Raw genomic sequence first — 24,667 nt, forward strand, 5'->3', positions numbered from 1 at the left:
TAACAATACTGGCTGCACTTTATGCAACTGTGATTTATCAAGTAGCAAATCTAAACATGTTACATCATGAAGCCCCAATAAAATATGCCTTCATTAACAAGTACTTCCTTTATTGTCTGACATCTATTCAGAGCCAGATTCTGATACCTTTACTGAATAGCACTTTTCTCCACCAGTTGCTCCAGTGAAGGGACTGCTCGTGGAGAGAGGCGTGACTCAGCAGGAGTGAGGATGCCCGAATATGGTCCTTAGATTGTAAGCTATTTAGGACGGGTGCTGTCTCTATTACTCTATGTCTGTACAACCCACGTCACAACAGGACCCTGATTTCTATTGGAGTCTCTACTGCTAATTTAATCTGAATAGCCCTTGTGTGCATGAGCCTTGGCTGAGTTATGGCCAGTTTTACACACAGTGACACAGTTTGTGGGGATTTCACCATCCTTTGCCTTTTGGTGGGAGTGAGGGGGAACCTGACCACTGGATTGACACGTCCTAGTTAGGGATGGTGGTGAGAGAGCTGCAGAAGCTACCTTTCTCTGGAGGACTGGTACTAAACCTATATGATCAGATCTAGCAAATGGGCCAACATTTCTGTCTCTGTTAAGGAGAAGTAGGGGTAGGGCACATCACCCAGGTAGCAGAACCAGAGCCATCTAACCCTCTAGCTGTTCACAGTAGCAGAGTGCTTACATCTAAGAGGCTGGCGTCAGGTCAGCTTTCCCCATCTGTCCTGCACACAGGGGCTGTGAGAGGATATGTTTACACTGCAAGTGGAAGTGTGACTGCAGCACTTGCAGCTATGCCTGAGCCAGCTTGAATCTAGCTTGCTCGAGTATCCGTTGCAGCGGAGCTGTGGCAGCACTGGTTAGCCATGTGCGTGCAAGCCACCAGGGAGCCTGGATCCCCTCCCCGGTCGGCTCGCCCGTGCTAAAGTCTGAGCTGCTGAAGATGCACAGTGCCTGTGCTGGCCAGATTACAGCTAGCTTTGTTCGTCTGCAATGCTGCAATCATACCTCTGACTACAGTGTAGATGTCCCTTTTGTGACAGGTGGCGGGAATGCCCCTGTTATACCAATATTAACACAGCCCAGGCCTGACCTTACACCTCTCTGTCATATCCACCCACCTAGTCTGCAACCCCGCAGTATCTGAGAACCTCCCAATCTTTGCTGTATTTGTCCTCCTAACACGGCTGGGAAGTAGGGCAGTGCTATTATCCCCAGTGCACAGAGGGGAAACTGAGGCACGGTACCATTTTTAGGCACTATTGCGATCCACAAAACTCCTGCTCGGCTGCCACCTAACCCCGTAGGTGCCTAAAACTGATTTTGGAGTAAAAGTAGCCTCAGCACCTATGTTTCTGCCTCTGAGCATGCTCAGTGCACCTCAGTCTAGGTGCTCGGGTGCCTACCCTCCCCCTAAGCCCTAGAGCAATTCACGAACCGGAGGAAGACAGGAGTTTGGCCGCCACGGACACGTGCGGGGCCCGATCCAGGAGGTGTGCTCAGAGGCTGCCTGACACCACGCCAAATGGGAAGGGGAGGAGGACCACCTCCCTTATAACACTGAGCTGAAGATTATGATATGCATCTGGGATGTGGGCGATTCCCAGTGCAAGGCCCTCTCTGCTGGAGGAGGGGGAAGTGGTTGAACAGGGATCAGCCACCTCCCAGGTGATGCCCTAACCACCGGACTAAAGGTTATCAGGGGACGGGAGGTACGCTTCTTTCCTCCCCCCCCCCCCCCCACAGCTGTTTTGTGTGGAGGCCTCTGAGCACATGTACCGGTTCAGCCGCCTAAATCGCATCTGGGGCCTGAGCACCTCGCTTCCCTCAGTCCGTGAATCACAAGCAGAGCTGGGTGCCTCCCGGCAGCCCTTAGGTGCCCAGCTTTGAGAGAAGAGGGGGGCTTAGCACACACCACTCTCCTCGGCGTCTCCCACGGCTGGCTTTGTGGATCACCACCTTCTCCACCTTCACTGCATAGGGAGCCGAGGCGCTAACTTGGTTTTGCGGATCTTAATATCGTTCCGGTGATTTTCTAAGCACCCTGATGCTCAGCGTCACAACGCCTAAGTCCCCCTTGCGGATCCAGACTGGAGAGACTAAGTGACTCACCCAAGGTCACACAGAAAGGCTGTGACACAGCAGGGACTTGACCTGGGTCAATGTCTCGCTCCTAACTCCCAGGCAAGTGCCCTAACCACTGGGGCATCCTAATGCTCGTGCTAAAGTTCTGCAAGTTTCTCATGTAGACAAGCCCACAGACACCTGACTGGCCTCAGAAACAGCCTGACAAACAGATGTTTGCCCAGTACATAAAAGCCCGGGAAAGCCGATCAGAGCCCCAGCAGAGTAAGCCAGGGTGCAAGGGGACAGTCCATTAGCTCAGCTGGCAGGGTTGCTGCCTGTTTGCCCAGTTCCTAGCTCCCAGCAGGAGATTGGCGGATTTAATAACAGTGGGGAAATCTGCCCTGAGCGTCTCCCAGACAGAAAGCAGAGTCACAGACTTTTTAGGTGCATGGAGGACATTAAACCACCTCCGATCTACAGAAAATGAGAAAGCCACTAAAATACCATGGGTAGCATCATGCCAGGGCCCTGTCCAGCTTATCCTAACCCAAAACCAGAGGGGCCTGCTGCATCTTCTCTCGCAAGGCTGGCATTGCCCAAGCAGATGGAGATGTGGGCTGAAAGGAAGGGGGCAGCGCCCAGGGGGAACTCTGTACTGCTGCCCTAATGTCCGAGGATCCTGGCATGGCACAGGCAGGGGATGGAAGAGGCAGCTTCCCTACTCCTGTCTGAGACCCCACTTCCTGGCAAGCAGCGAGGTGATGAAACTGCCTCTTTGCACCCGTGTGTGTATCTGCTTCTGCTTGAGCGGAGCTGATCTCACCAGCAATGCTTAATTGGTGCCTCAAAGGCAATCATCTCTCTTCCTGTCTGAGTTTATCTTGAAAGGCTCGGTTGAGTTACCCACTATCCCATAATAGGAGAAAAGTTCCCTGTGGTAACAAAAGAAGGAGGTGATGTCACTGCAGCTGAACCTTTCAGATAACTTATTAACGTCCAGGGCTCAAAGTCCCAGCTCTTTGCTCGAGCAAAGACCCTGGATGCCTCTGGGGTTCAGTGGGAGCTTTGAAATGAGGACTGAGCAAATAGCGAATGAGGAGCTGGGCAGTACACCCAGCTCAGGGGCGCTCTGCTCCCTTGGGTTCCAATTTGCAAGCCAGCTCCTGACATGGGTGTGCATGCAAACATCCAGTCCTTTCTGGATAGCTGCAAACACTGCGAAGCTTCACCTGGCCAGCCCAGTGAGAATCCAAGTCACATGGTCATGTGCTTCCTCTTCATTGGCTTCGGATACTGTATATCCTATCTGAGTATTAACGATGAGTATTATGCTTCAAGGGCCCATGGCAGAATGGGTTGGGGCGCCCACTGGTCATAGCGCTAAGCTGGGAGACCCAGGTCCGATCCCCTGGTCCACCACAGACTTCTTGGGCGCTCCTGATGCGAATGGGTGTATTTTGGGGAAGGGGGAAAGTTGTCTTGCAGGCTCGCCCCAGAATTCTCCAGGGGCTCAGCTCGCTGTCTGCTACGGCAGCTTTGCCAGCCCACACATCAGACCGGCAAGAGGCCGCTAGTTCTGCTGCCAGTTTCCAGTCGGCTCCTGCAAACTCCCAGGCAACATCTGCAAACCCCAGACACAAACACATTTCTCTAGCCACTGGCTGCTGAACAGGACTCAATGGAAAAGATTGTCGGGCTCTGTTTGAACTGCAATCAGCGCTGCTCTTGAATTAATGGCACAGATGGCTCAGGGAAATCCTCCGTGGAAGGATGCTCAGGAAGTGAAATCAACCCAGTGCTTAAACTCCACACTCAGTGCCCTTGGTGGAAACAAGAGGGCTTTGTTATCCTCGCCATGGCCACCTCCAAAACCCCTCCGGTCGGAATTGTGCAACATGACGGTTGGGATCGCGGCGCAGCTAAAAGACTGCTGACAATTAGGCTACTGAACTTTCCTCATCAGTGCACGGAAGTCTGTAATCAAGTCCTTCCCCCCGGGGATCTCTGACTTCACACCTGCTGCTCAGAGCAGCAAGCAGCCTGACACAGGGAGATGCTGCCTCAGAAAAGACGCCAGAGATAGCCAGACACTCTGAGGAGTGACTCAAAGAAGTACATCAAAAACAGCGAGAGTCCTGTAGCACTTTAAAGACTAACAAATTTAATTTCTGCAGGCATAAGCTTCCGTGGGCTGTAACCCACTTCGTCAGCTGTAAGGAATAGAAATCAGATAGGAGGAATATATACACATCTAAGGGTAAGGAACAACAATGGGGAAGTTAGGTATAAGCAAAGTCCATTCAGTTAGAGTAGTTGAGGCCTATTCACAAAGGCATATGGTGGCATATATTACATTAGTAGATGTGCAGGTGAATGAGCTCCTTTGTATGAATGAGCTCCATTGTGCCAGCAATGCCCCTACGCCACGTACATTGGCCAAACCGGACTGTCACTACGCAAAAAAATAAATGGACACAAATCAGACATAAAAAATGAGTGAGGAGGCATGATGGGTGGGAGTTTCTCAGGGCAGGGGATACTGGGGGAGGCAGAGAGGGACAGTGGCCTTGGATGGATGAAGACAAGGGGAACGGCAAGGGGAAGGGAAGCCAGACAGCCGGGCTGAGGGAATCCGTCGCACGACGTGATGCAGAGGCCAGTTGTCACACCTGGAAAAGCTGCTGAACTGCCCTGAGATGGTAACAGCCTTTGGTCACTTCTGACCACCGCCGAACTCAGAGACAAAAGATGGCCCTGCCCAGGACCAGTCCCCAAAGCCAGCTGCTCTCCCCTCCTTTCAACCGGGACGGTGTGTGCTGACAGGGGACACAGTGGAACTGCTGCATCAACTGGCCTGGGTCCAGCTGTGTAAGGTTAATTAGCCAGGGACCCCTGGGTGCCTTTCACCACGATACTAACCAGGCCCTCCTCGAGCCAGCTTCCTACATAGGATCCTAAAAGGAACAGAAGCGGCTGAACGGCTAATGGAGGGTCTGAGAATCCGAGCATCTGGCACGGCTTGTGACCAGCTCACTCAGCTGCCACTAAAGCTATTTATTTGTATTACAGCAATGCCCAGAGACCCCAGGCAGGCTCAAGGCCCCTATTCTATAGGTTCTTATCCTGTGCTCACCGCCGATGGATCTGGGTCCCTCACTGCACCAGGTGCTGCACAAACACATGACAGGTACAATGCAGCAAAAGCTATTTTAGAAGTGAAACCCTTCAAGGTGTGGAGCTAGCCTTTTCCCACATGGGGATGCTGTGGGGCCTGGCGTCCCACTCACACCACTGTCGCTCCATTATCTCCAGTGACGGAGGAGACTCAGGCCATCAGCCCTTCAGCCTGGGGCCTTCCAATGCACCTGGCAGTGTGTCATTTCTCATAGAACAAACGCCTAGATACAATGGGCATATAATGGACAGGGCATATAAAGGTGGCCTTTGGGTTTCCCCAGCCAGAGCCAACTCTGGGCCGGGCCAGGCCAGTCCTTCTGCAAGCAGTTTGCAGGCTGTTCTGAATTATGCTTGCTGCCACTAGCACCAGAGGACACAAGGACATCCCTATCACACCCCTGAAATCTGACGTGATCCTCCCTTTGCCAGCCTTAAGTCCACAATCTATGGTGCAATGAAAAGCTGCTTGCACAACACCTGAAGACCTGGGTCACTATATCTATGTAACACTGAGATGCATGAGGAAGGATGGTCCAGTAATTAGGACAGTAGGCTAGGACTTGGATTCAAATCCCTGCTCTTCCGCTGGCTCTCTGGGTGACCTTGGGCAAGTCACCTAGCCTCTCTGTGCATCAATTCCCGCTGTGTACAATGGAGAAAATAGCACTGTCCTACTTCCCAGGGGTGTATGAAGATCAATACGGTAATGAGTGTGAGGTGCTCAGCTGTTCAGGTGATGGTATCTAGGAGCATGACTAGTAATTAGCTCTCAGAATGGCTGATGGGGTCTTGTCCTGGTCCTCTGAACATTTTGCTTATGGGCGTCATTAGGAAAAATAAAAAACACCTTGTTTTCCGACCAGAGCAATACTACGTCCTGGGGAGGCAGAGAGGGACAGTGGCCTTGGATGGATGAAGATTGTCTCTCAAGGGATATGACACTAGGACATAGATCATTAATTTTATACCTGCGATCCTCAGCCCATTTTAGATGGGTAATTCATCAGGTTTGTAGGAGTGCTGACACATCTACTGTATGTAACATCTGGGACCCATCTTCCCTGTTGCATTGACATACCTACTGTATGTAACATCTGGGACCCATCACTAATCTTCACAGTCATCACCAGGGGAAATGTAACAGGTCCTGGATGTTCATGTGCTTAAATGAGAGAGTTAAGGGTCATGAGTCCCTTTAATAAAGGTCGATGGAAAACATATTGGGAGTTATCCTATGACTCATAATCTAGAGTGTGTGTGTGTGTGTTTGTTATTGTTTATTTAGTGCTTATAGCGTACTAGGCCCTGGATAGCCAGGCAAGAAGATATGGGCCTTTTCTGAAAGAGGTTACAATCGGAGCCATGTGTTTATGAGATGGGGTGTTTGCAGGCAGGTGCTGTGAGCATATGGGTGTTGCCTGCTGCCACAGTCCAGATGAGAAGCAACACAAAGTGGAGTCTTTGACATGCCACCAGGCTGCTTATAGTGGAAAGAAACTACCGCCCTGGGAGCCAAGGGATGGAAGATGAGATGACACACAGGCTGAAGTCCTGGCCCCAATGAAAACAGTAGGACAACACCAGTTGACTTCAGTGGAGTCAGGATTTCCTGGCTACCATCTTGGGTACACCTTTGTAAGGTTACAGGGGTCTTTGGGGTGGGGAGGGCGGGCAAAGGAGAAGGGATTGTCTCTTTCTCTCTCTGTCATGTCCCTGAAACACCACCTAATCTGGCAGTGCAGAAACAGCCTCATTAAGCCAAAACACGCAGCACCCTGCAGAATCCAGCACGCTTGGGAGCGCTGCTAATGAATGCCGAAGAAGTTGTGTTGGGGGTCGAGAGGGGTAGACCAGATGAGGTAGCACATACCCCAGAATCATCTTCCATCCACCTCTGCTCTTTAGTTTTAAGAATAATACCGTGCACTTAATTTTTCTGCAAGCGCCTTCATGCAGCACATCACACGCAAGCTAATCACAAGCTCATGAGAAGAGGGAAATTAGAGAGGAAATGACTCAAGCACTCAAAGGGAGAGTTAAAGATAAACAGGGCAGTGCAAGTACTTCAGGGTGGTACCATAATTTGAGATGGTTAGTTCAAGCTAAGGGAAAAATTCTTTACACAGGACCACGCCAGATCTTCATCTGCTGTAAAGTGACATATCTCTGTTGACTTCAGGAGATTTACCCCAGTTGAGGATCCAGTCCAACGCATTCAGTGAATTTAGCCTCCATTTCTGCTAGCAGGACGTGTGACTTACACCAATATATTTATTTTTTAAAATTATTTACCAGCTTTTATTGCATCTGTTTAAAAATCCTAGGGCTGGACTGTGTACTACTCTTGTAAGCAGCTGAGCCATGTTTGTCAGATAAGCCACATGTATTGTTTCTCTTCCCCACCTGGAGGAGCATGGGAGCACTTTACGGCACAAATAATTGCATGTGCATGCAAATGAAAAATTTGGTTTCCATGAAAATTGACAAGTGCCACTTTGAAGTTTGTTTCCCATGAACTTTCACATCATTGACACTCAGTCATTCAGAGCAAGCACCAACTGGGGTCAGAATGCTTAAGTGTTTGAGTCCTTGGCCATCCTATGACAGGGTAGGATCTCACCTTCCACTGGGGTGCTTGATTCCTGATGAAGAAAGCATCTCTTGATGGCAGCAGCCTGTCAGGATCCTAAAAAGGGCAGTCCGGACCAAGGGCCAGAACAGGGTCAAACCTGAGGCTGGGTACAGCAGAGGAGTTCATAGTCAGGGTCCAGGCCAGGGTGAATACCCAGAGTCAGAGTTCAAGTCAGGCTCTGGGGCAGGAGGCAAAGTCCCAAATCAAGCCAAGGTCAGGAGCAGGGAGGTTTGGCAGCTGCAGAAAATCCACACTATTGCCTAGATGCTTCCTGGAACACACTTTGGCTTTATATAGGGCAGGGAGCCAATCAGGAGCCATGATGCTACTGCCTGTCAGACCCCTTGAGGTGGGATTTCCCATGGACTGTGTCCACAGTGGGTCGCGGGCAGTGGAGTGCAAGCTGGTGACTGCTGTTGCTGGGTAGCAACATAATACTGTCAGCTGCCTGGCAACTCTGCTGGCCTTGGTTCTAGACCTGTAGGGTCTTATACAATCTCACCAGCTATTGCTTTGTCTCTGATCAAGGAGCAATGGTCTCAAGTTGCAGTTGGGGAGGTCTAGGTTGGACATTAGGAAAAAGTTTTTCACTAGGAGGGTGGTGAAGCACTGGGATGGGTTACCTAGGGAGGTGGTGGAATCTCCATCCTTAGAGGTTTTTAAGCTGTGGCTTGACAAAGTCCTGGCTGGGGTGATTTAGGTGAGGTTAGTCCTGCTCTGAGCAGGGGGTTGGACTAGATGACCTCCTGAGGTCCCTTCCAACTCTATGATTCTATGATCTTCTCCTCTTGGGGAGGATTAGTAAGGTCATAGCAAAGCAACTTTGGTGTCACGTGGCAGCCTCTGATTTCCAAATCCCTTTTAACTTCTACCTTAGAGCTCTGTGTGGTGCAGAGATGGCTCTGGTCTCACTGGCTGACGGTTGGCAAAAAGCCAAGTGTCTGTGCTGTTTCACTTCTGTCTGTCAGGAGCCTTTCTTACCACCCTGTGAGGAGTCTGGGGCCCAGCGGCAGCAGACGAAACCATCTGATGGGGTCTGGTTTCTCCTTTCAGAGACATTCCAGAGGGCTGGGCTGGGTAACTGCTTTCTTGTGGGGCTCCATGAGGCTGTGTTTTGTCATCCTCTTGCCCAGTGTGCATCTTGGGTCACATGGGAAGACAGTGAGACACTTGGGGCTATAATGGCACACGTAGTCTGAGGAGATGCAGTTAGTTCTAGCTGTTGTTTTCAGCAGGTCCAGGTGGGGCTGTCTCTTCATTTTCTTAGTAGCTAGATAAGTTAAGGACACAGCTGAAGATTAACTTCAGGGCAGGGTGGTCTTGTAGTCGACTCAAGAGATAAGGGTTTCCTTTCTGATTCTGTTTCAGGCCCCCCCAGTATGACCAGGGTCACTTCACTTAGGTTCCAGCACATTTGCACCTCAGGAGTATCACAAAAGGGCCAGAATGTAGCCAGAGATGCCTAGTTAGGGATCCCGCCCCCATCAGTGGGAACTGAGCTGGTGTAAAGCTCCTACACCACCTGCTGGATTGAAAGTGGTTCCGAGTTTCTGACTCTGGGCTTCCTGATGCTGGAACAAAGGCGGCTGCTTCGCAGCAAGATGCATTGGGGTCTTGATTTGTAACAACATTCCGCAGGCTGTGCTGCACATGGCATGGCTCTCAAAATGCCATGTGGATCCATGGCTGGTGAATTAGCCGCCTGATTCCTCCTGCCCATGCTGAAAATGGACTCCCAGACGGCTACAGTGAACGAAGAACAACCAGTTTTCTTCCAGCAATAAAGCATCGGTGTGACCGAGTAGTAAGAGACCTGTGCAGGTCCGTCATTTGCTATAGGGTAAGGGGAGCAGCTGCTCCATCACACAAGACCCATCCAGACTTTTCATAGGCCTATATGCTCCATTATATCTTCCATTCCCCCACCCATACTATGCAGGATATAATATAATTACATCTAAGATTATCTTATCCTCAGAGGACCACGATCTTTTGTCTTGGACTCAGACACGGTCATTAAGAAAGCAATAATTGAGTTTTTCTCATTCGTGACGCTATGTGGGACAGAGAATGTTCTATATGCTGATACAACTTTCCCCATCCCAATTTTTTTTTTTTGAAATGACGCCTCTGGTGATAGGCTCAGAACCCTGATTGTAGAGTCACCAAGAGCTACCACAACTGAAGGGCAGCGTTATGAGCTGGGATAGTGCATGTTGGTAAGGAACATGCTGTACCAACCACTGCTTCAATGGCATTGCATGCAGTCCTGAGAGAAGAGTCATTGAATAGCCCAGAACAGTACCATGTGAGCCAAAACGGCCCATTAGGCCAAGATTTACTGGGGTTGTGTAGCGTTCCCTGCTAGAGAAATACAGTAAATTGATAATCTGGTGGGATAACTAGCAAGCCTCTGGAGGGCCCTCCTTTTGCCAAGGACATGCCATGAATAGCCAGGAATGGAACTATTTAATGGGATTGTCCAATATTTTCCAAGAAAGGAATGGAGTGGGAGAATTTATTCTGGGAGCTGGTGAATCTGGGTAAAGTCTGAGCTGTCAGTCTGATTCCATTAGAGATCTTTGGGAGTTATTAGCTATCTGGGGAGGCAGCCTAGGGGGTCCCCTCTAGAACACTGTCATGGAGCCATGACTATGTCCAGAAAAGGCTGAAACATTTTGTGCTGACTTCTGATTCCTCCCAGCAGCCCCTGAGATTCCACAGTTGCATGTGCTTAAAATGAAGATGTTAAAGCTCTCAAATACTGCAGTGAGGGACTCTACAGAAATAACAGAAGCAGACAGAAAGAGATGCTGGGATAAGAGATAGGCTCAAGCCACATATTTTGGATCCAAGTTTTGAACATCCCAAGATTTGGACCAGGGCTTTTGAGTGGCTCAGTGTAAAAATGGGAATGCTTGCAAAATCTGGGTAAGGAACTGGCTTTGGATTTCAACCCCTCACCAGTGCTCCAGAGCTGCTGGTTCTATGCAAGGCGCTGCCCAATAAAGCCAACTTTCTGATTAGCTGGTTTTTTTAGGGCTTCAACCACTAATCCCAACCAGAAGTGAACAGTTCTTCGTCTCAACTCCCCTTATACTGTGCTTCACCAACCCCCCTTATTGCCCATAAATCACATTAACAACACTGAGCTAACCTTGTCACAAGATAAATTCTGTGCCAGCAGATTGTAAATGGATGTTACATTATCCTTGTTTTATAGACGCCTCTTCTACTTCCGTAGCTTTTTATCCTGTAAACATTCAGTGGAAGCGATTTTTTTTTTTAACCTTATTCCATCAAATGTGATTTATAAGGAACAATATTGCCCTTAATGGCAAGCTGTCAAATCTCAAACAGATCAAAGGTGAGAGATGAAAATGGGGAGAATCTGGATGAGTTCTTCAGGCCATGCTAATTTCAAAATGATTTTTTTCCTTCCATCTGTCATAAGAATTTATAGGCTTGCAAGAGTTTGATCAGGTGGGGAGAGTTTTCCCCTTTGTCTACATCAAAGCCGACATACCTGCAAATTCCTAGAAGTCATTCCTTGCATTTTAATCTCCAGCCACATATATAAAAATAATTACCTCCCCTAAGGGGCAGGAGCTGGAGGAGTCTTTATTGATATTCCATCAGGCTCCAGAGGGTTCCTTCTAAGGATACCAAGAGAGATGGAGAACAGTGATGCTAGTGTGTGTGTATGTGGGGGAGTTTGAGGGGGGATGAGAATAGACTTTCAGTAGTGTTAGACTGAAAGGTGCTAATGGCTGCCAGCAGGTGAGAATCAGATCCAAAGACTCCATTAAAGCCGATGAATGGCCAAGCACTCTGTCAGGCTCAACGGACAGCGCAATCAAGCCCCTTCATGTAGTAAAAGGAACTGGGAGCTACTGCCCAAGGCAATAGGCCCCATAGCAGGTCAGAGCTAAGCTGTGTGGGCTGAGGGGTTCAAACACAGGGCAATGATATGGGGTGCAGGCTGGGCATGTTGGAGGAGAAAGCCAGGAGAAGGAGTTGTGAGCATGATCTAAGAATAAGCAGAGAGACAGAGGTTCCTGTGCTGGAGGAGCAAACATGGGGCTTCTGAGCAAGGAAATAGTATGCTGCTGCTTGTTTCCATGGTGTTCAGGGAAACTAGTCCGTGTGTGCATTTTTTATAAAGAAACAAGTTTTCACCAAGAATAGATCAGACTCATGTCATCTGATTCTTATCCTGATGGAAACAACCCTGCAAAAGGCTTAGAATATTGGCGACTGCTCATGTATGTGTGATTAACAAATGGAGATCAGGGGGACTGACAGTGGATTCTCTGACTTCTAGGTTACTGGTCCAGTCCGGGCCTGAGATGGCAGCATCTGATGATGGTAGATAGGTGAAATGAATATGGTGCTTAGTTCAGTGCCTAGCAGAGATCACAGAAACATCATTACATGGTTCTCATCTAAATAAGTGTGTGTGTGTGTGTGAATTATATACACTCACTTGGTGAAGGTGAGGACAGAGAGCTCTGCAATGCAAGTCTGTATTTTCATCAAGGGTATCTCAGGTCGTGATTAAGAACTTTGAGGCACGTTGTTACATGGGGTCACTGCCTCCAGAGACGAGAGAGAGAGACAATCAGTGACTACGTTAACTTCAGACTGAGAAAGAGAGATTGAAGACTGATTCAGTCCAAACCAGTACAGTCACAGCTTTCCAAAAACTCAGCTCAAATGGGCACCAAAAAATTCAAACTGAGTTTATAAAGCTCACACTTAGTCAATCATATCTATCATCAACGATCAACTACCAATCAGATGCTCCCTGACAAATTTTAAAAAAGCTCAGACAAGTTATTTTTTTTAACTTAATTATTATTGGTGCTGAGCCTGGGGCCTGGGCCCTGACATTTTTTTTAAAATTTTGAGAGCGCTGATTGGACAGGAGCATATCACATGACACAAACATTATTAGTGTAACCTAGCAATGAGCATGTCCGCTTCCGGTTGTCACTCAAACCGGAAACAGGAAGCAGCCCCATGCTGCAGCTCAGCAACAAGCGCCGGGAAGCCCATCTGTCACGGGGGAAAAGCCCAAAACCAGCGAAACACACATGTATGGAAAACAAACAGCTGTCTTATAGAATAAGCCCAAATCTGCTTATAATAAGTGGACTTGGGAGCTGTGCTCCACAGTGCCCCCTCATGGCATGGGGCGGCCCTGCAGCACCCTGCCCCAGTTTTTCTGAGGTTTCTGAAAATAATCCACTCACTGCAAAATTCTTTAAAATAATCCCCACGCCCCTCTCCTGGGATCCAGTTTATGTAACATAGCCCAGCTCCCAAAGTGAGCTCCCTTTCTCCCACTGTTAAGTTTAGAGCTTCCACTGCATCCTTTAAGGCCTGGTATCCAAGACACACAAACTCAGGACTTGAGTTCAGGGTTTCACAGCCCTCCTTCTAGGGACTCTGTGCTAGCTGAACTCTTCCTCTCAGCAACCCCTCATGGACTTTCTGCAGTCATCCATCACCGCCCCTTCCCCTTTCTCCTCAGGCCTCTGGGCGAGACAAGGTAGAGACCTGACTGGCTCACATGATCTTCATTTTCCCCACCTGAGGTGGAGAGTGGGCTGTGTCACATGTGGGCTGCGACCCATCTCCTTGTAAAGGGCCAGCCAGCCTATGGCACACCTGTACTCCAAAGAGATAGATCCAGCCCTACAACTTGCAGCATAGCTTAGCGTGATTCCTTCTTGCACTAATGTTTGTCGATAGCCCTTTCTTCCTCCTTACATGCGAACCTTCTTCACCTTCGATAGACATGATTTTCCCTGATAGGCCAGCAAAGAAAGCTGAACTGTCTTTCAGTCGACTTCAGCTGGAAGTCGGATGGCAGCCACAATGAACGTTTTCTGTCAATGTAGCGGTCACTTTCCCTCTGATGCATCTATATGGTAATGTCAAGAGGAAAGACATTCAGGTTTAATACTAGGATACAAGTTGTCAAATCCAGCAGTGGAATGAGAAGCCAAGGATGGTTATAAAAGGACCCTCAATGGAAACGTTCACGGTCAAACCTGATGCTATCCAGCAGGGATAACAACACGACTTTGCCTTTTCATCTGAGATGCTCACCACGCATCACACAAGTAATTAAATTCACACCCTCCCTGTGCATGTGTGTGTGAGATTACCCCTGTTTTAAAGAGGGGCTGGTACTTCAGGCACAGATGGGGGAAGCAACTTGCCCATGGACCCCCACAAAGTAAACGGCAGAGGTAGCCCCAGTATGGACTTGTACGATGGCTGGTGGTGAGATACTAGCCTAGCGCTTACAAGTCCTAGGTTCAAATCCCAGCTGTGGCAAGTCACGTTGTCTCTCTGTGCCAGTTCCCCAGCTACAAAATGACATGGCTGTTATGATCTGTTATGGTCATTGAGGCTGTATAAAGTGCCAGATAAACTTGAATGGGCATTCCTTATCCCCTGCATGGGGAAAAGTAGCTCCCAGGGTCCCCTTCTGAGTCTCCGGCTCCCTCACCATTGGACTGCATTGTCTGCATACCTGAGGGATTGTGAAGCCAATCCTGCCCCTGAGCCAGAAGAGGGAATGTTTGAAATCCCTTCCAACCCAAACGATTCAGAGAGGCCTAGGAATTAAAATAGTCCCTTCTTTCCTCCTGGGGTCCTAGTTCAATCTTCGATGATATCACTCTAGTGAGGCCTATGTTGCTACCTTCTCTGGCTGGACAGAGCTCAGCATGGCTGTTAGGGCCTACTGTGGAGATGGCCAAGGTCTACCACGGCAGGACTGAATGACAGCAGCTACTCTGGAGGAGCTTGCACAGTGGCCCTTCCAAGTCTCCTGCTTCCAGGAGCCCATGGACTCAAAACCAGACACGGAAAGTGGCTGTGACTCCCTGCAGAGTGCTGAATAGCAGCCCGTGCTGGGGGAGCACAGACTCCCTTCCTGGCATATCTAACTGATGCAAGACCATCCGAGGCAACACCCACCGTGGAATCAGCCAGCTGCCTTCTAAGCACCTTGCCATAGTGCGGCTTTGCAGAGAAGCCCGGCCATTCCTGTCACTTTCTACGACCATTTGCGGGAGAAAAACCAAGAGTTTATCTAGATCTTTTAATCCACCATGGCTCTTTTCCCTCTTTCTCTCGCTCTCCTTCTGCAAGCCCAGTAATTATAATTTATAGCACCTGCTTGCTTTGAAACTCCTTGGATTCCTTTCATCTGGCAGAGGAACAGACGCAATGCCCATCTGCTTTAGGTAAGAGCTCGCAAACCGCAGAGTCGTTAATTAGACTGACACACGACTGTTCCAGAGTACACATGGCATTCAGCTACCGCACCTACAAACCGCTGGTAACCGGACACCCTGCCAGGCGATCACAACTGGACTGGAACATTACATAAGGGGCTGGCACCTGTTCTGCTTTGTCCAGATGTTGCCATCAGGTGTACGTGCTCTTATCTCTAATCCCTCCCATTGGGCGTCAGATTGGACACAACAGGCAGAGCGAGCCCCCGTGAGAAGCAGCCCCTCCAAAGCAGGCAGCTGTGCCATTTCCTAAGGCTCTAGATTTTCATTTCTATTTAAATCCGAAATCCTCTTTCCATTTGTTTGGCTACTCTTCTTCTAGGGACTTCTTTGCTGACAGCTCCCCATAGCTCTTTATACTTTCTGCTCCCTGTAGCGGTAGATTCTAAAACCGAGCACCTCTGTCTGTGAGTCAATAGTCGTGGCTGTAGATTCCTGGAACTTATAATCAGGGGTGTTCCAATGATCTCAGGACATGGGGGGCTGCGGGGGTTATGGTGTCGGTGGGATGGAGGGACAGATGCGGTGGGGGGAACAAGGTACATTTGCTCCTGTGGGAGGCAGCTTTAAAACCACCCCCCTGGAAATTTCAAACAGGTGAGTCAAAAATCAGCAGGGGCCCATGGCAGTGGAAGGGTAAAACCAGGCACCCAGCAGGGGAAGGATAGAGAAAGAAGGGTAAGCAGGTGAACAGTGCAGCGGGAGTCTAACACCAGGCAGGCAGCAGGAGCACCCAGTGCAGGATGGCTGTAGGCAGGAGGAAAATCTTTGTCTCCATATCTTGCACTGGTTATGACACCCGCTCCCTCAGGCCAGCTTGTCCCCATGGCATAGCATAGAGAGGATCAAGCAGATTAACACCCACAGCAAAGAAACACCCAGCAGGGATCAGTCATGAGTTGTGTATCACAAGGTGGCGCCCGGACAGGCTCTGCCTGCTCCTAAACTACATGCAACCTCAGCTGAGTGATGCACAATAAATAAAACCTAGCATCTCCTGGAGTGGGATGCCAGCCTACAGTCTGACTGCAGGAGTGATGTGTGCAGGGAGTCTGGCTTTCCTAGACCTAACAACACCCACTACGCACGTCAGGCAGTCTAAGATGGGGGTAACCTTCATGCTGAGCAGCTGGAAGACAGTGTGAGAAGGTTTAGGTTAAAATAGGTTGGGGGCCACTTCTTACCCCCTCCTCTTAACTGCTTTGGCTGCTACATTCCTTCTGCACCCCCCTCGGAGTAATTAAAGGTTGGTATTTTCTCAAGCCTTGGACTAGCAGGATGCTTCTGCTAAAATGATCAGCTCTCAGCGGGAGGCAGAGCGATACAGATGCACGCACACTCTGCAGACCCCAGAGGCGCATGGCTCTCTATTGCTACAGCCCATTGCACTGAGATTCACACTGCAAGACTTGAAAGCCTGCCGGCGTTGCTTTCCCTATCGGGATTGATTGCACTGCATTTTGCAGGAGGGAGCTAGGTCACCTTATTGGAAATGTCATGCTCCAAAAACTAAGAGTGCATCTAAAAAAAGGGGGAAGAAATAGGACAATGGGAACTCCTTCACCCCCCATACAGCATGCACAGAGGCCCCTCTGCTTTCCACCCCAGCTCTCCAAAACATGCCTGAATCCAAATTCAGTCAGTCTCCCTTCACGTGCCCTCTGTTCTTATGTTCAGTGGGGTCCCAAACGTAGCTAGGACCTTTCGTTTCAGTTCAGTGCTGAGTCCTAAGGACACATGTGGCAAAGGGGCATCCACGAGCGTTCGTTTGAACTCCACATGGCTGGGCAGTTCACTTGTGTTCATCCGTTTGTATTTGCATCATGGCATTTTGTTTGGGGAGCAACTGGCCTCCATGCGAACATACACAAGGAAATGAGAAGAAGGGAATTTATGAATGAACAAGAGAGTTTCCCTAATTGTTATCTTTTATTTTCCTGTTTAAACATTTCCAGCTACCCAACAGAGAGCAGAAACAAAACCATGTGATTTAGATGACTGGTCACGGAGCATGAATCAAACTAAACAGCAAACATAGGCAAAACAATTGGTCATCCAACAATCCAGCCAATGGGGCACCGCCTTGACTACATTTGCAGAAAGCAGGGTGGCCCTTCAACAATTCCTGAGTAATTTCCCAATAAATAATATTTGCAAGAGTCAGGAGAAGCCAAGAGCCGGATCTCATGCAAAAAACCCCAAGCCAGTCAAATCCACTGTGAGGCAGGCTGGTCTCTAACCCTACCGTTCTTCGGCATTTTAAAGAGGCCTCCGAGGATGTTTATACACGAGTTTTGTCCCTCTCTGCGTAACTCCACTCGCAGAGGAGTCGGTGCGTTGTGATTTTACAATGGCTGCTGTGGCAAGAGATGGTGATGTCACTAACACAGATGCTTACCCGGACTGCAGGGGATTTTTGTTCTAACATACAAAGCTGCAAAACAAACAGCGCACCATCGTTTTTGGTACGGGACAAATGTCCATCCTCCCAGCCCCCACACTCAAGTTTGCTCCAGTCTGCAAGCCCTATCAGCTTACCATGCTTTATGGTGTGTTCCCTGATGGCACGGTAGTCAGTTAATATCCTATGAAGTGCCATACAACCCCCATAACTCAGGTTGAACAGTCATGAAGTGCCATAAAATCCTTTCCCATTTCTGAATGGAAAGACCAGAAGCTCTGGGCAAGGCGAACATGCAAGGTCTCACATACCCCAACTTATAATGCTTGGAAGCCATGCTTCAATGATATATGGATGTTCCAATCTGGCTATTATGCTGGTAATAAATACATCTGAGACTCATAAATGTGTGGAAAATTACTCACAGATACTTGAAGATGAAGAGAAAAAAAATCTCTAACAGATCTGCCTCTCTTCTTCAGAAATGGCTGTCTCTATGGAGACATGGCTAGAAGTGAGAGACTCGTGGCCAGAGGCCAGTTACTTGCATTCAAAGATGTATTGGCAGAAGCAATGAAACCTGAGCAAATCAGCTTAACTTTATATCTAAAACACAATGAAGTTTGCTACAGGGGAATACTGTTTACTCCACAACCTTTCATCTCTCTCAAATCAGACGCAATATATTCTGATGGCCACTTGTCTAATGGAATTTAATGAGAATGGGGAGGTCATTACAGACAGGTATTTTCGTAATAATCTTGGATTTAGAAGGAAAATTGCTGCACACACCCATGGGCGCACACAGAGGATGAGATTGCACGTCTTTTCCTTCTGAGTGTGGTATACAGGAAGAGGGTAATATGTATCCCTTTAAATAGTCTGTGAGCTTCTAGTGGCGCTCACTGTGTTCTATATTTTAGATTCTGACAAAATCCGGCCAGAGCAGCCATGTGTGTATGTAACTAAGCCTGGCATGTTGTGTGTAGTTAAGTAAACGTGATAATTTGCACTCCACTGGGCTCCATACTATCACTGCTGCACCAGGAGCAAAAGACACAGCAGTGTCAGCGAGTCAGTGTTTTTCCAGTCTTGGCTTCAAGTGGGATCCAGCAGATGACGCACCCCTAGCCTTTCAGAAAAGCCCTCCAAGCTTGCACGGGGCAATCCAGTGTGAATCCCACTGAGCCAGATACGATCCTGATGTCAGAAAGGGGCAACTCTAGCAGCTTCGTGGGGATCCCACCAGCCCCACAGGAACTCTGAAGGCAATCCCGAGTATCGGCTCAGCTGGTGGAGACTCGCTTCATGGCTTTACGGAGCTGTGCCTGAACCTGGATGAAACCCGATGTGGCCAGTACACCGGGTGAGGTGAGCTCAGGTCAGTCCTACACCACAAAACTACCTGCAACACATCTTCTTCCTGAGCCACGGAGAGGCAGGAGCAAACCTTCAGCGGGAATTAGGTGCCTCGGAGTGAAATGAGCTACTGAGTTTGGAGAAGGAGGATGAGAGTTTCTTCTTTTGAGACCACTATTGTTCTTTGTCCATAGACCAGACCCCGGAAAGGAAGACTATGTCACAAGCACCAGTGGAGGTGGCTTGTTTCGCTGGAGAAGGAGGGAAGTTGAGGCAGTGGCAGGCTGATCCCGGAGGAGGTAAGACCTTGTCACATGGGTGTCGATTTTTTTTGGCATGAGAAGTTTTAGTGCTCATGAACGTGAGGAGCATGTAGGGCTGGCAAGAGCTGGATAGGGGGAAAGCAGGCACCGTGCAAGCTTCCCCACTCATAGCCTGGCCACCGCATAGAAATCTTGAGTCCCAGCAGCCCCTGCTATTGCAGCCCTGGGGAAACGAGTCCTAACCGTGCTCTGATAAGTAGCACCCTTTTTTATTCCAAGCCTTAGCCTCCAGTGCATCTCAACACATTAGTTTTCCCAGCTGATGTAAATGGATGTAAGCTCACTGGAGTTGAGGGCACTTAAACGGGGACTAAGACTTGTTGCTGGCCCTTTGCACGGGGGTGAATTTCACTCCTAGCCAACACAACTCTACGATGGAAGCCTAACAAGAAATAGTGCCTTACAAATCTCAAAGCACTTCCAACACTAACGCACCAAGCCTCACAACCTTCCCCTGAGGGTACCACAGAGGTTGTTTCTCCCACCTCTGGAGTGGAACATGGCGGCTCTTCAGCAGCCCAGGTAGCAAACAACGCCCAACCGACCAGGGGGGAATGTACATCACTGTAATGTAACGACCCACCTTGGAATCTTGCTAGGATGCTATTGAGTCTCTTCTTCTGGAAAGTGCAATGTGATCTCTAAAGACCACATGCTTTCTGGTATGTATCTTCCCCAATTTACATTCAACAGCGGGGCACATGGGGCACTGGTCCAACGCTGGCTTGGAGGGAACAGCGCAATCTACTGACCCATTAATATAGCTTTTTTATTCTTCTAGTCCTGGGAAGTGCTCGGATGCTGACGGCTATCTAGATAGGCGTTGCAAGATCCATCTAAGCACCGTGTCCTAGTAATGACCCAGTCTGAGGCTGCTATGCTTGGGAAACCGGCCAGGCTGTATCCTCTGAACTTTAAACAAGTCCCTGTGTTGCTGTGCTGGCCAGCCTCCTGGAGCTGTCTGCATCCTTTGCATGTGTTACGCTGCGCTGCTGGGTGGGTTTTCAGCAGTGGGGATTGAACCTGGCACCTCTGAACAGACTCCTTTCTGTTAGCCCAGGCAAGCTCTTCAACATCTATGTGTCCCAGCCACCACAAGAGGGGGACAGAGCACCACAGCAGCCGGCTCTCACACGCACTGCAGAGCAGGTCATTCCCTGGGAACTCTGCACTGAGCTCAAAGAAAGGAGAGCGGTAGAGCCCAGGTACGGGGGCGTTTGGGGAACATCTGCAGTGATCTCACTCGCTGCCTTCCAGGTAGACCTCTGGCCTTTTGTTTTTGACACCTGAAATCCCAAGGGCCGCTCCCAACTCTAAATACCAGCCAACACTGCCAGGCCGTGGTGCGCTGCTGAGCGGAGGTCTGCGTGTGACAGGCCTGGCGCGCTGCCCTGGCGGATGCGGCACGAGAAGGGATTTGGCTAGAAGAGCCAGGCATGTCCCGCCCCCACCCCCTGCTGCCTAATCTTTAATCTTGTTGTTTCTGTAGGATTGGTGTGGAACAGTTCACACACCGCACCTCCCGCCCAGGCCTCTCGCAGCACGTTAGCCTCACAGCTCCTCCAGCAGGTGGGAAGCGTTTCCCCCCGTTTTACAGATTTGGGGGACAGAGAGGAAGGAATGAGAGCCAGAGGGCGGAAGGGGGTGATCGTGGGCAAAGTCAGGTAGAGCAACCACTCCTTGTCGCAATAAACACTTAAAAGCTCTGCTGACAAAATTAACAGTCTCAGTCTGGTTTAAACAATACAGACAATGGCCACCAGCCACAAACCCGTTGGAAAACATGGAACATTAAAAATGATCTCATTGAAAGCACTTTTGTGTGGGGAAATTTCACACTTTTCACCTCTCTGATTCGTCACCAACCCGGGGGGAAGAAATGAAAGCAGAATGTTTTTACAAGGTGAAAAATGCATGGAAATTACCCCATCATGCTAAAAAGAGTTTGTCTATACTTGAAACGCTACAGCGACACAGCTGCCGTATTTTAATGTGGACACGATCTATGTTGCTGGGAGGCATTATCCCATCACTGTAGTTAATCCACCTCCCCAAGAGACGGTAGATAGGTCAGCGGAAGAATTCTCCCGTCGACCTAACAATGTCTACGTCAGGGGTTAGATCAGCTTGATTATGTGGATTTTTCACACCCCTGAGCAACATAGCTGGGTCAAGCTAAATTTTTAGTGTAGATCAGACCAGCTGTCAAGTAGTGACGTCTTAAATTCAGTGGCAGAGTCAGGAATACAACCCTGCAGTCCTGACCCTGAGGTCAGGGCCACCCCTGAAAGTTGTACTAGTATAACTATTTCAGTTATGGGGAGTGATTTTTATTTAACTGATATAGTCATACCAGTACAAGCCCTAGTGTGGATGCAGATATACTGGAATAAAAGCACCTTATATTGGTATAATTTATTCCCCTTCCTGTATAGGAATCACTAGCTGGGTATAAAGCATCTTTATTCCAGTGTAAGTGCAGTCACCCAAGGCCTCTAGAGTGAAATTACTGCATGCAAACAAAGCCTGAGTCCACTACTCAAAACTACTAGTCTCTGTGCTGCTCCAGGCTAGACTATAACCACAGGACTAAGGGTATAGCTTGCTTCATATAGAGAGTCTTTTTCCAGTCCTCCGGGGAACGCACACCAGCTACAGTGGCCTTTTCACATGGGGAGGTCTAATTCCAGCAAGCCTCGTGGGACAGCGGTCTGGCCACAACAGGTCCCCTCCTTCCCCACAAAACGAGGGGCAGTACTCACGAGGGGAAAGAAAAGGCAGAAGAGAGAGGGGAATTAACGAAACCCAGCGGCCCTGTGGAACCCGGCAGCTCCCCGCGTGGATCCTTAATGACTTACAGAGACTGGAGGTTTGGAAGATCCCTCAGTGCCTCCGCAGGGATCCGGATCAGCTGGTTGTTCTGCAACATCCTATAATTAGAGAAGAAAAGACTTTAAAAACACAGCACACTGGAGGATACCCCCACTCCCCTGGCTTGGAGACACAAAGCCTCCCGTCCAAAGGGTCGCTCTCTCCAATGCTGGAGAGGACAGGGAACGAAGTTCAGGGTGCCCAGGGTTCCCGAAACACAGCCTTGTGGGCTGCAAAGAGGTGACTTGGCATCCAGGCGGAGAGTAGCACTAACACGGTGTCTACCCTGGAGTTGGGAGGTGCAATTCCCAGCTCAGCGAGATATACTCGCACTCGCTCTGCTCAACAGGATTTGCAGCCACGGAATTATCACCATCCCCATTTTACAGAGGGGTAAATTGAGGCATGGAGCAGGGAAGTGATGACACCGGCAGCGACTCCGATTTACACTGCTGCTGGCTGGTACCGGAATCCAGCCCCTTTAAGCCCAGAGGGCTGAGAAAATGATCAGCAGAGGGATGGAAAATAGAGGAAGTGGAAGAATAAAGCAAGAAGAAGAGCTAGAGAGAGGCCGGTACAGCTGCTTTGGACCAGGCAGACTCTCCTGTTGAACAATGGCTCTAATTAGAGTGTTTAGTGTAAATGATGCTGTTTACATTGGGAGCGGAGTGCCAGTCCCCACTGCTTTGAGTAAACAGCCTCTTCAGTTAATGACAGTCATTTGCATTCACACAAGTAAACACTGCCTGGGCAGCCTAGGCCACCTTCTCCCGGCTGTTTTTTGTGGTGCATTGGCAGGCCAGGCTTAAACAGGATGGGGGGAGGGTGTGCGGGCAAGGGGGGAATTCCTCTGCCAACCTAAGTCACGTGCCTCTGTGCAATCCTTCCCTCTTTTCAGTGTGAACCCCAGTGCCCAGGAAAGCAAGAGCCAGAACCTTTGCCTTGGTGTAAAGCCAGAGGAGAACACAGAGCAGCCAGGAGGAGCAGGGGGCAGAATGCCAGATCCTCAAGCTGCAGGGTGCTCCCTATGGCCCGTTGCAATGGGCATGAAACTTACAGTAGCCCTTAGGCTGTTCTATGTCCCAGCCCCTGGGCCAGCCCAGAATCAAGGGAACAGGGAGGTGGCTTAGAGCCACTTTTCCTTCATGTCCTTCAGCTGTGCTGCGTGCAAAGTAGCAGCTAAAGGTGTTGGTAGCTAAAGTGCCAGGATCTGCTATTGGAATTGCAGCATCTTCTAGCTGAACTGATGAGACTGTTTCTTAGCACGGGTTAACTGCACCTTCAAAACGGGTCCCCTCCCTGCCCCTCTGCTTTCTATCGGCTCTCATCAGCCCAGGACCCCAGTATGCAATAGGACGGGTCTCACCTACACACACAATGATCTAGGCAAAAAACTTGCTGCGAGGTTTGTGCCACTGACTCATTTAGAAGACGTTATTTCTGCAATAAATAATATTCGGCATGCAAAGGGCAGGGGGGCGACCCCAAATCGCTGTGGAAGGGAAGTCACTTCGAGTCTGAAGTGAACTACGTGGCCCGTGTCAGACAGATCCTCCCTATCGCGTGGGAGAGAGTGGAACAGGCACAAGCTGGAATGCCTTTCCCCCTCATGCGGTGCTCCAGAGACTACTGTGTATATTTAGCCTCAGCTCTTAAGGCTGTAAACTCTGCGGGCACATCTACACTGCAAAAAGAAAAAGAAAAAATCCAGCGGCAGCGAGCCTCAGCAGCTGTGTCTACAGACTCGTGGGTCTTGCACTGTGGGGCTAAAATAGCAGTGTAGATGTTCCGGGGCAGGCTGGCACTCAGGCATGGTGAGGTGGGCGGATCTCAGAGCCCAGCACCAGCCTGAGTGGGAACGTCTACACGGCTATTTGTAGCTGCCGCAGCGCGAGCCTGAATCTGTAGACCTGGGCTCGCTGCTGTGGTTCAGGGCTTTTTCTGCAACGTACATGTCCCCTGAGTCACAAGAGCCTTCGAAACTGGCCCCACAGGGCAGCCACCTTGCTCACCTGCCCCTGGAACCAACCTGGTGGCAAGCGGGCTGAAACTTTGGCTTGCACGATGATTCTGGTGTGAGGGGATCACTAAACAAAGCGCTGGCTGCCTTTCTGCTCACGTGAGTTGTGCAGCTCAGCATCTTTGTGGTCGCTCAGGTAAGCTCTCTGTTGCGTTCATGGACATTTGCAGGCTAGCGGCTCTGTAATGAAGCCTGCCATCTATTACTGACAGCAATCAGCCAGCAGATAGCCAGCCTAGAGTAAGGTGAGGTGCTCTGATTTAGAGCAGCCTGTTTTCTCTCTCTCTGTGTTTTGGTTCTTGTGTGTTACCTTTCTGAATTCTAAGAAATACAGCAGAGTTATGCTGCAACCTTCCAGTGAGCGGATTTGTTTTTATGTAGTTTCTCTGTTGTATTCTGTGGTCGTAACATTGATGTGACACATGGCACAGCTACGGTATGTGTTGAAACAAATCTCACTGTCCCACTTTCTTTTCATCCCTCATTGCAGAGT

General features: G+C 49.4%; 1 protein-coding gene across 1 annotated transcript in view; it reads right to left on the reverse strand.

The window, feature by feature from the left end:
- The window catches only part of LGR6 (leucine rich repeat containing G protein-coupled receptor 6), a 195,539-nt gene that overhangs the window by 74,267 nt on the left and 96,605 nt on the right, over positions 1–24,667 (reverse strand). The window contains exon 6 of the mRNA XM_067531620.1: positions 22,142–22,213. Within this exon, the coding sequence (XP_067387721.1) occupies positions 22,142–22,213 (72 nt within the window). The remainder of the gene's footprint in view (positions 1–22,141; positions 22,214–24,667) is intronic.

The sequence above is a fragment of the Emydura macquarii genome, unplaced genomic scaffold (assembly GCF_026122565.2).
Source record: "Emydura macquarii macquarii isolate MOO-44397 ecotype Brisbane River unplaced genomic scaffold, CSIRO-AGI_Emac_v2 contig_3220, whole genome shotgun sequence".
Classification (NCBI taxonomy): domain Eukaryota; kingdom Metazoa; phylum Chordata; order Testudines; family Chelidae; genus Emydura; species Emydura macquarii.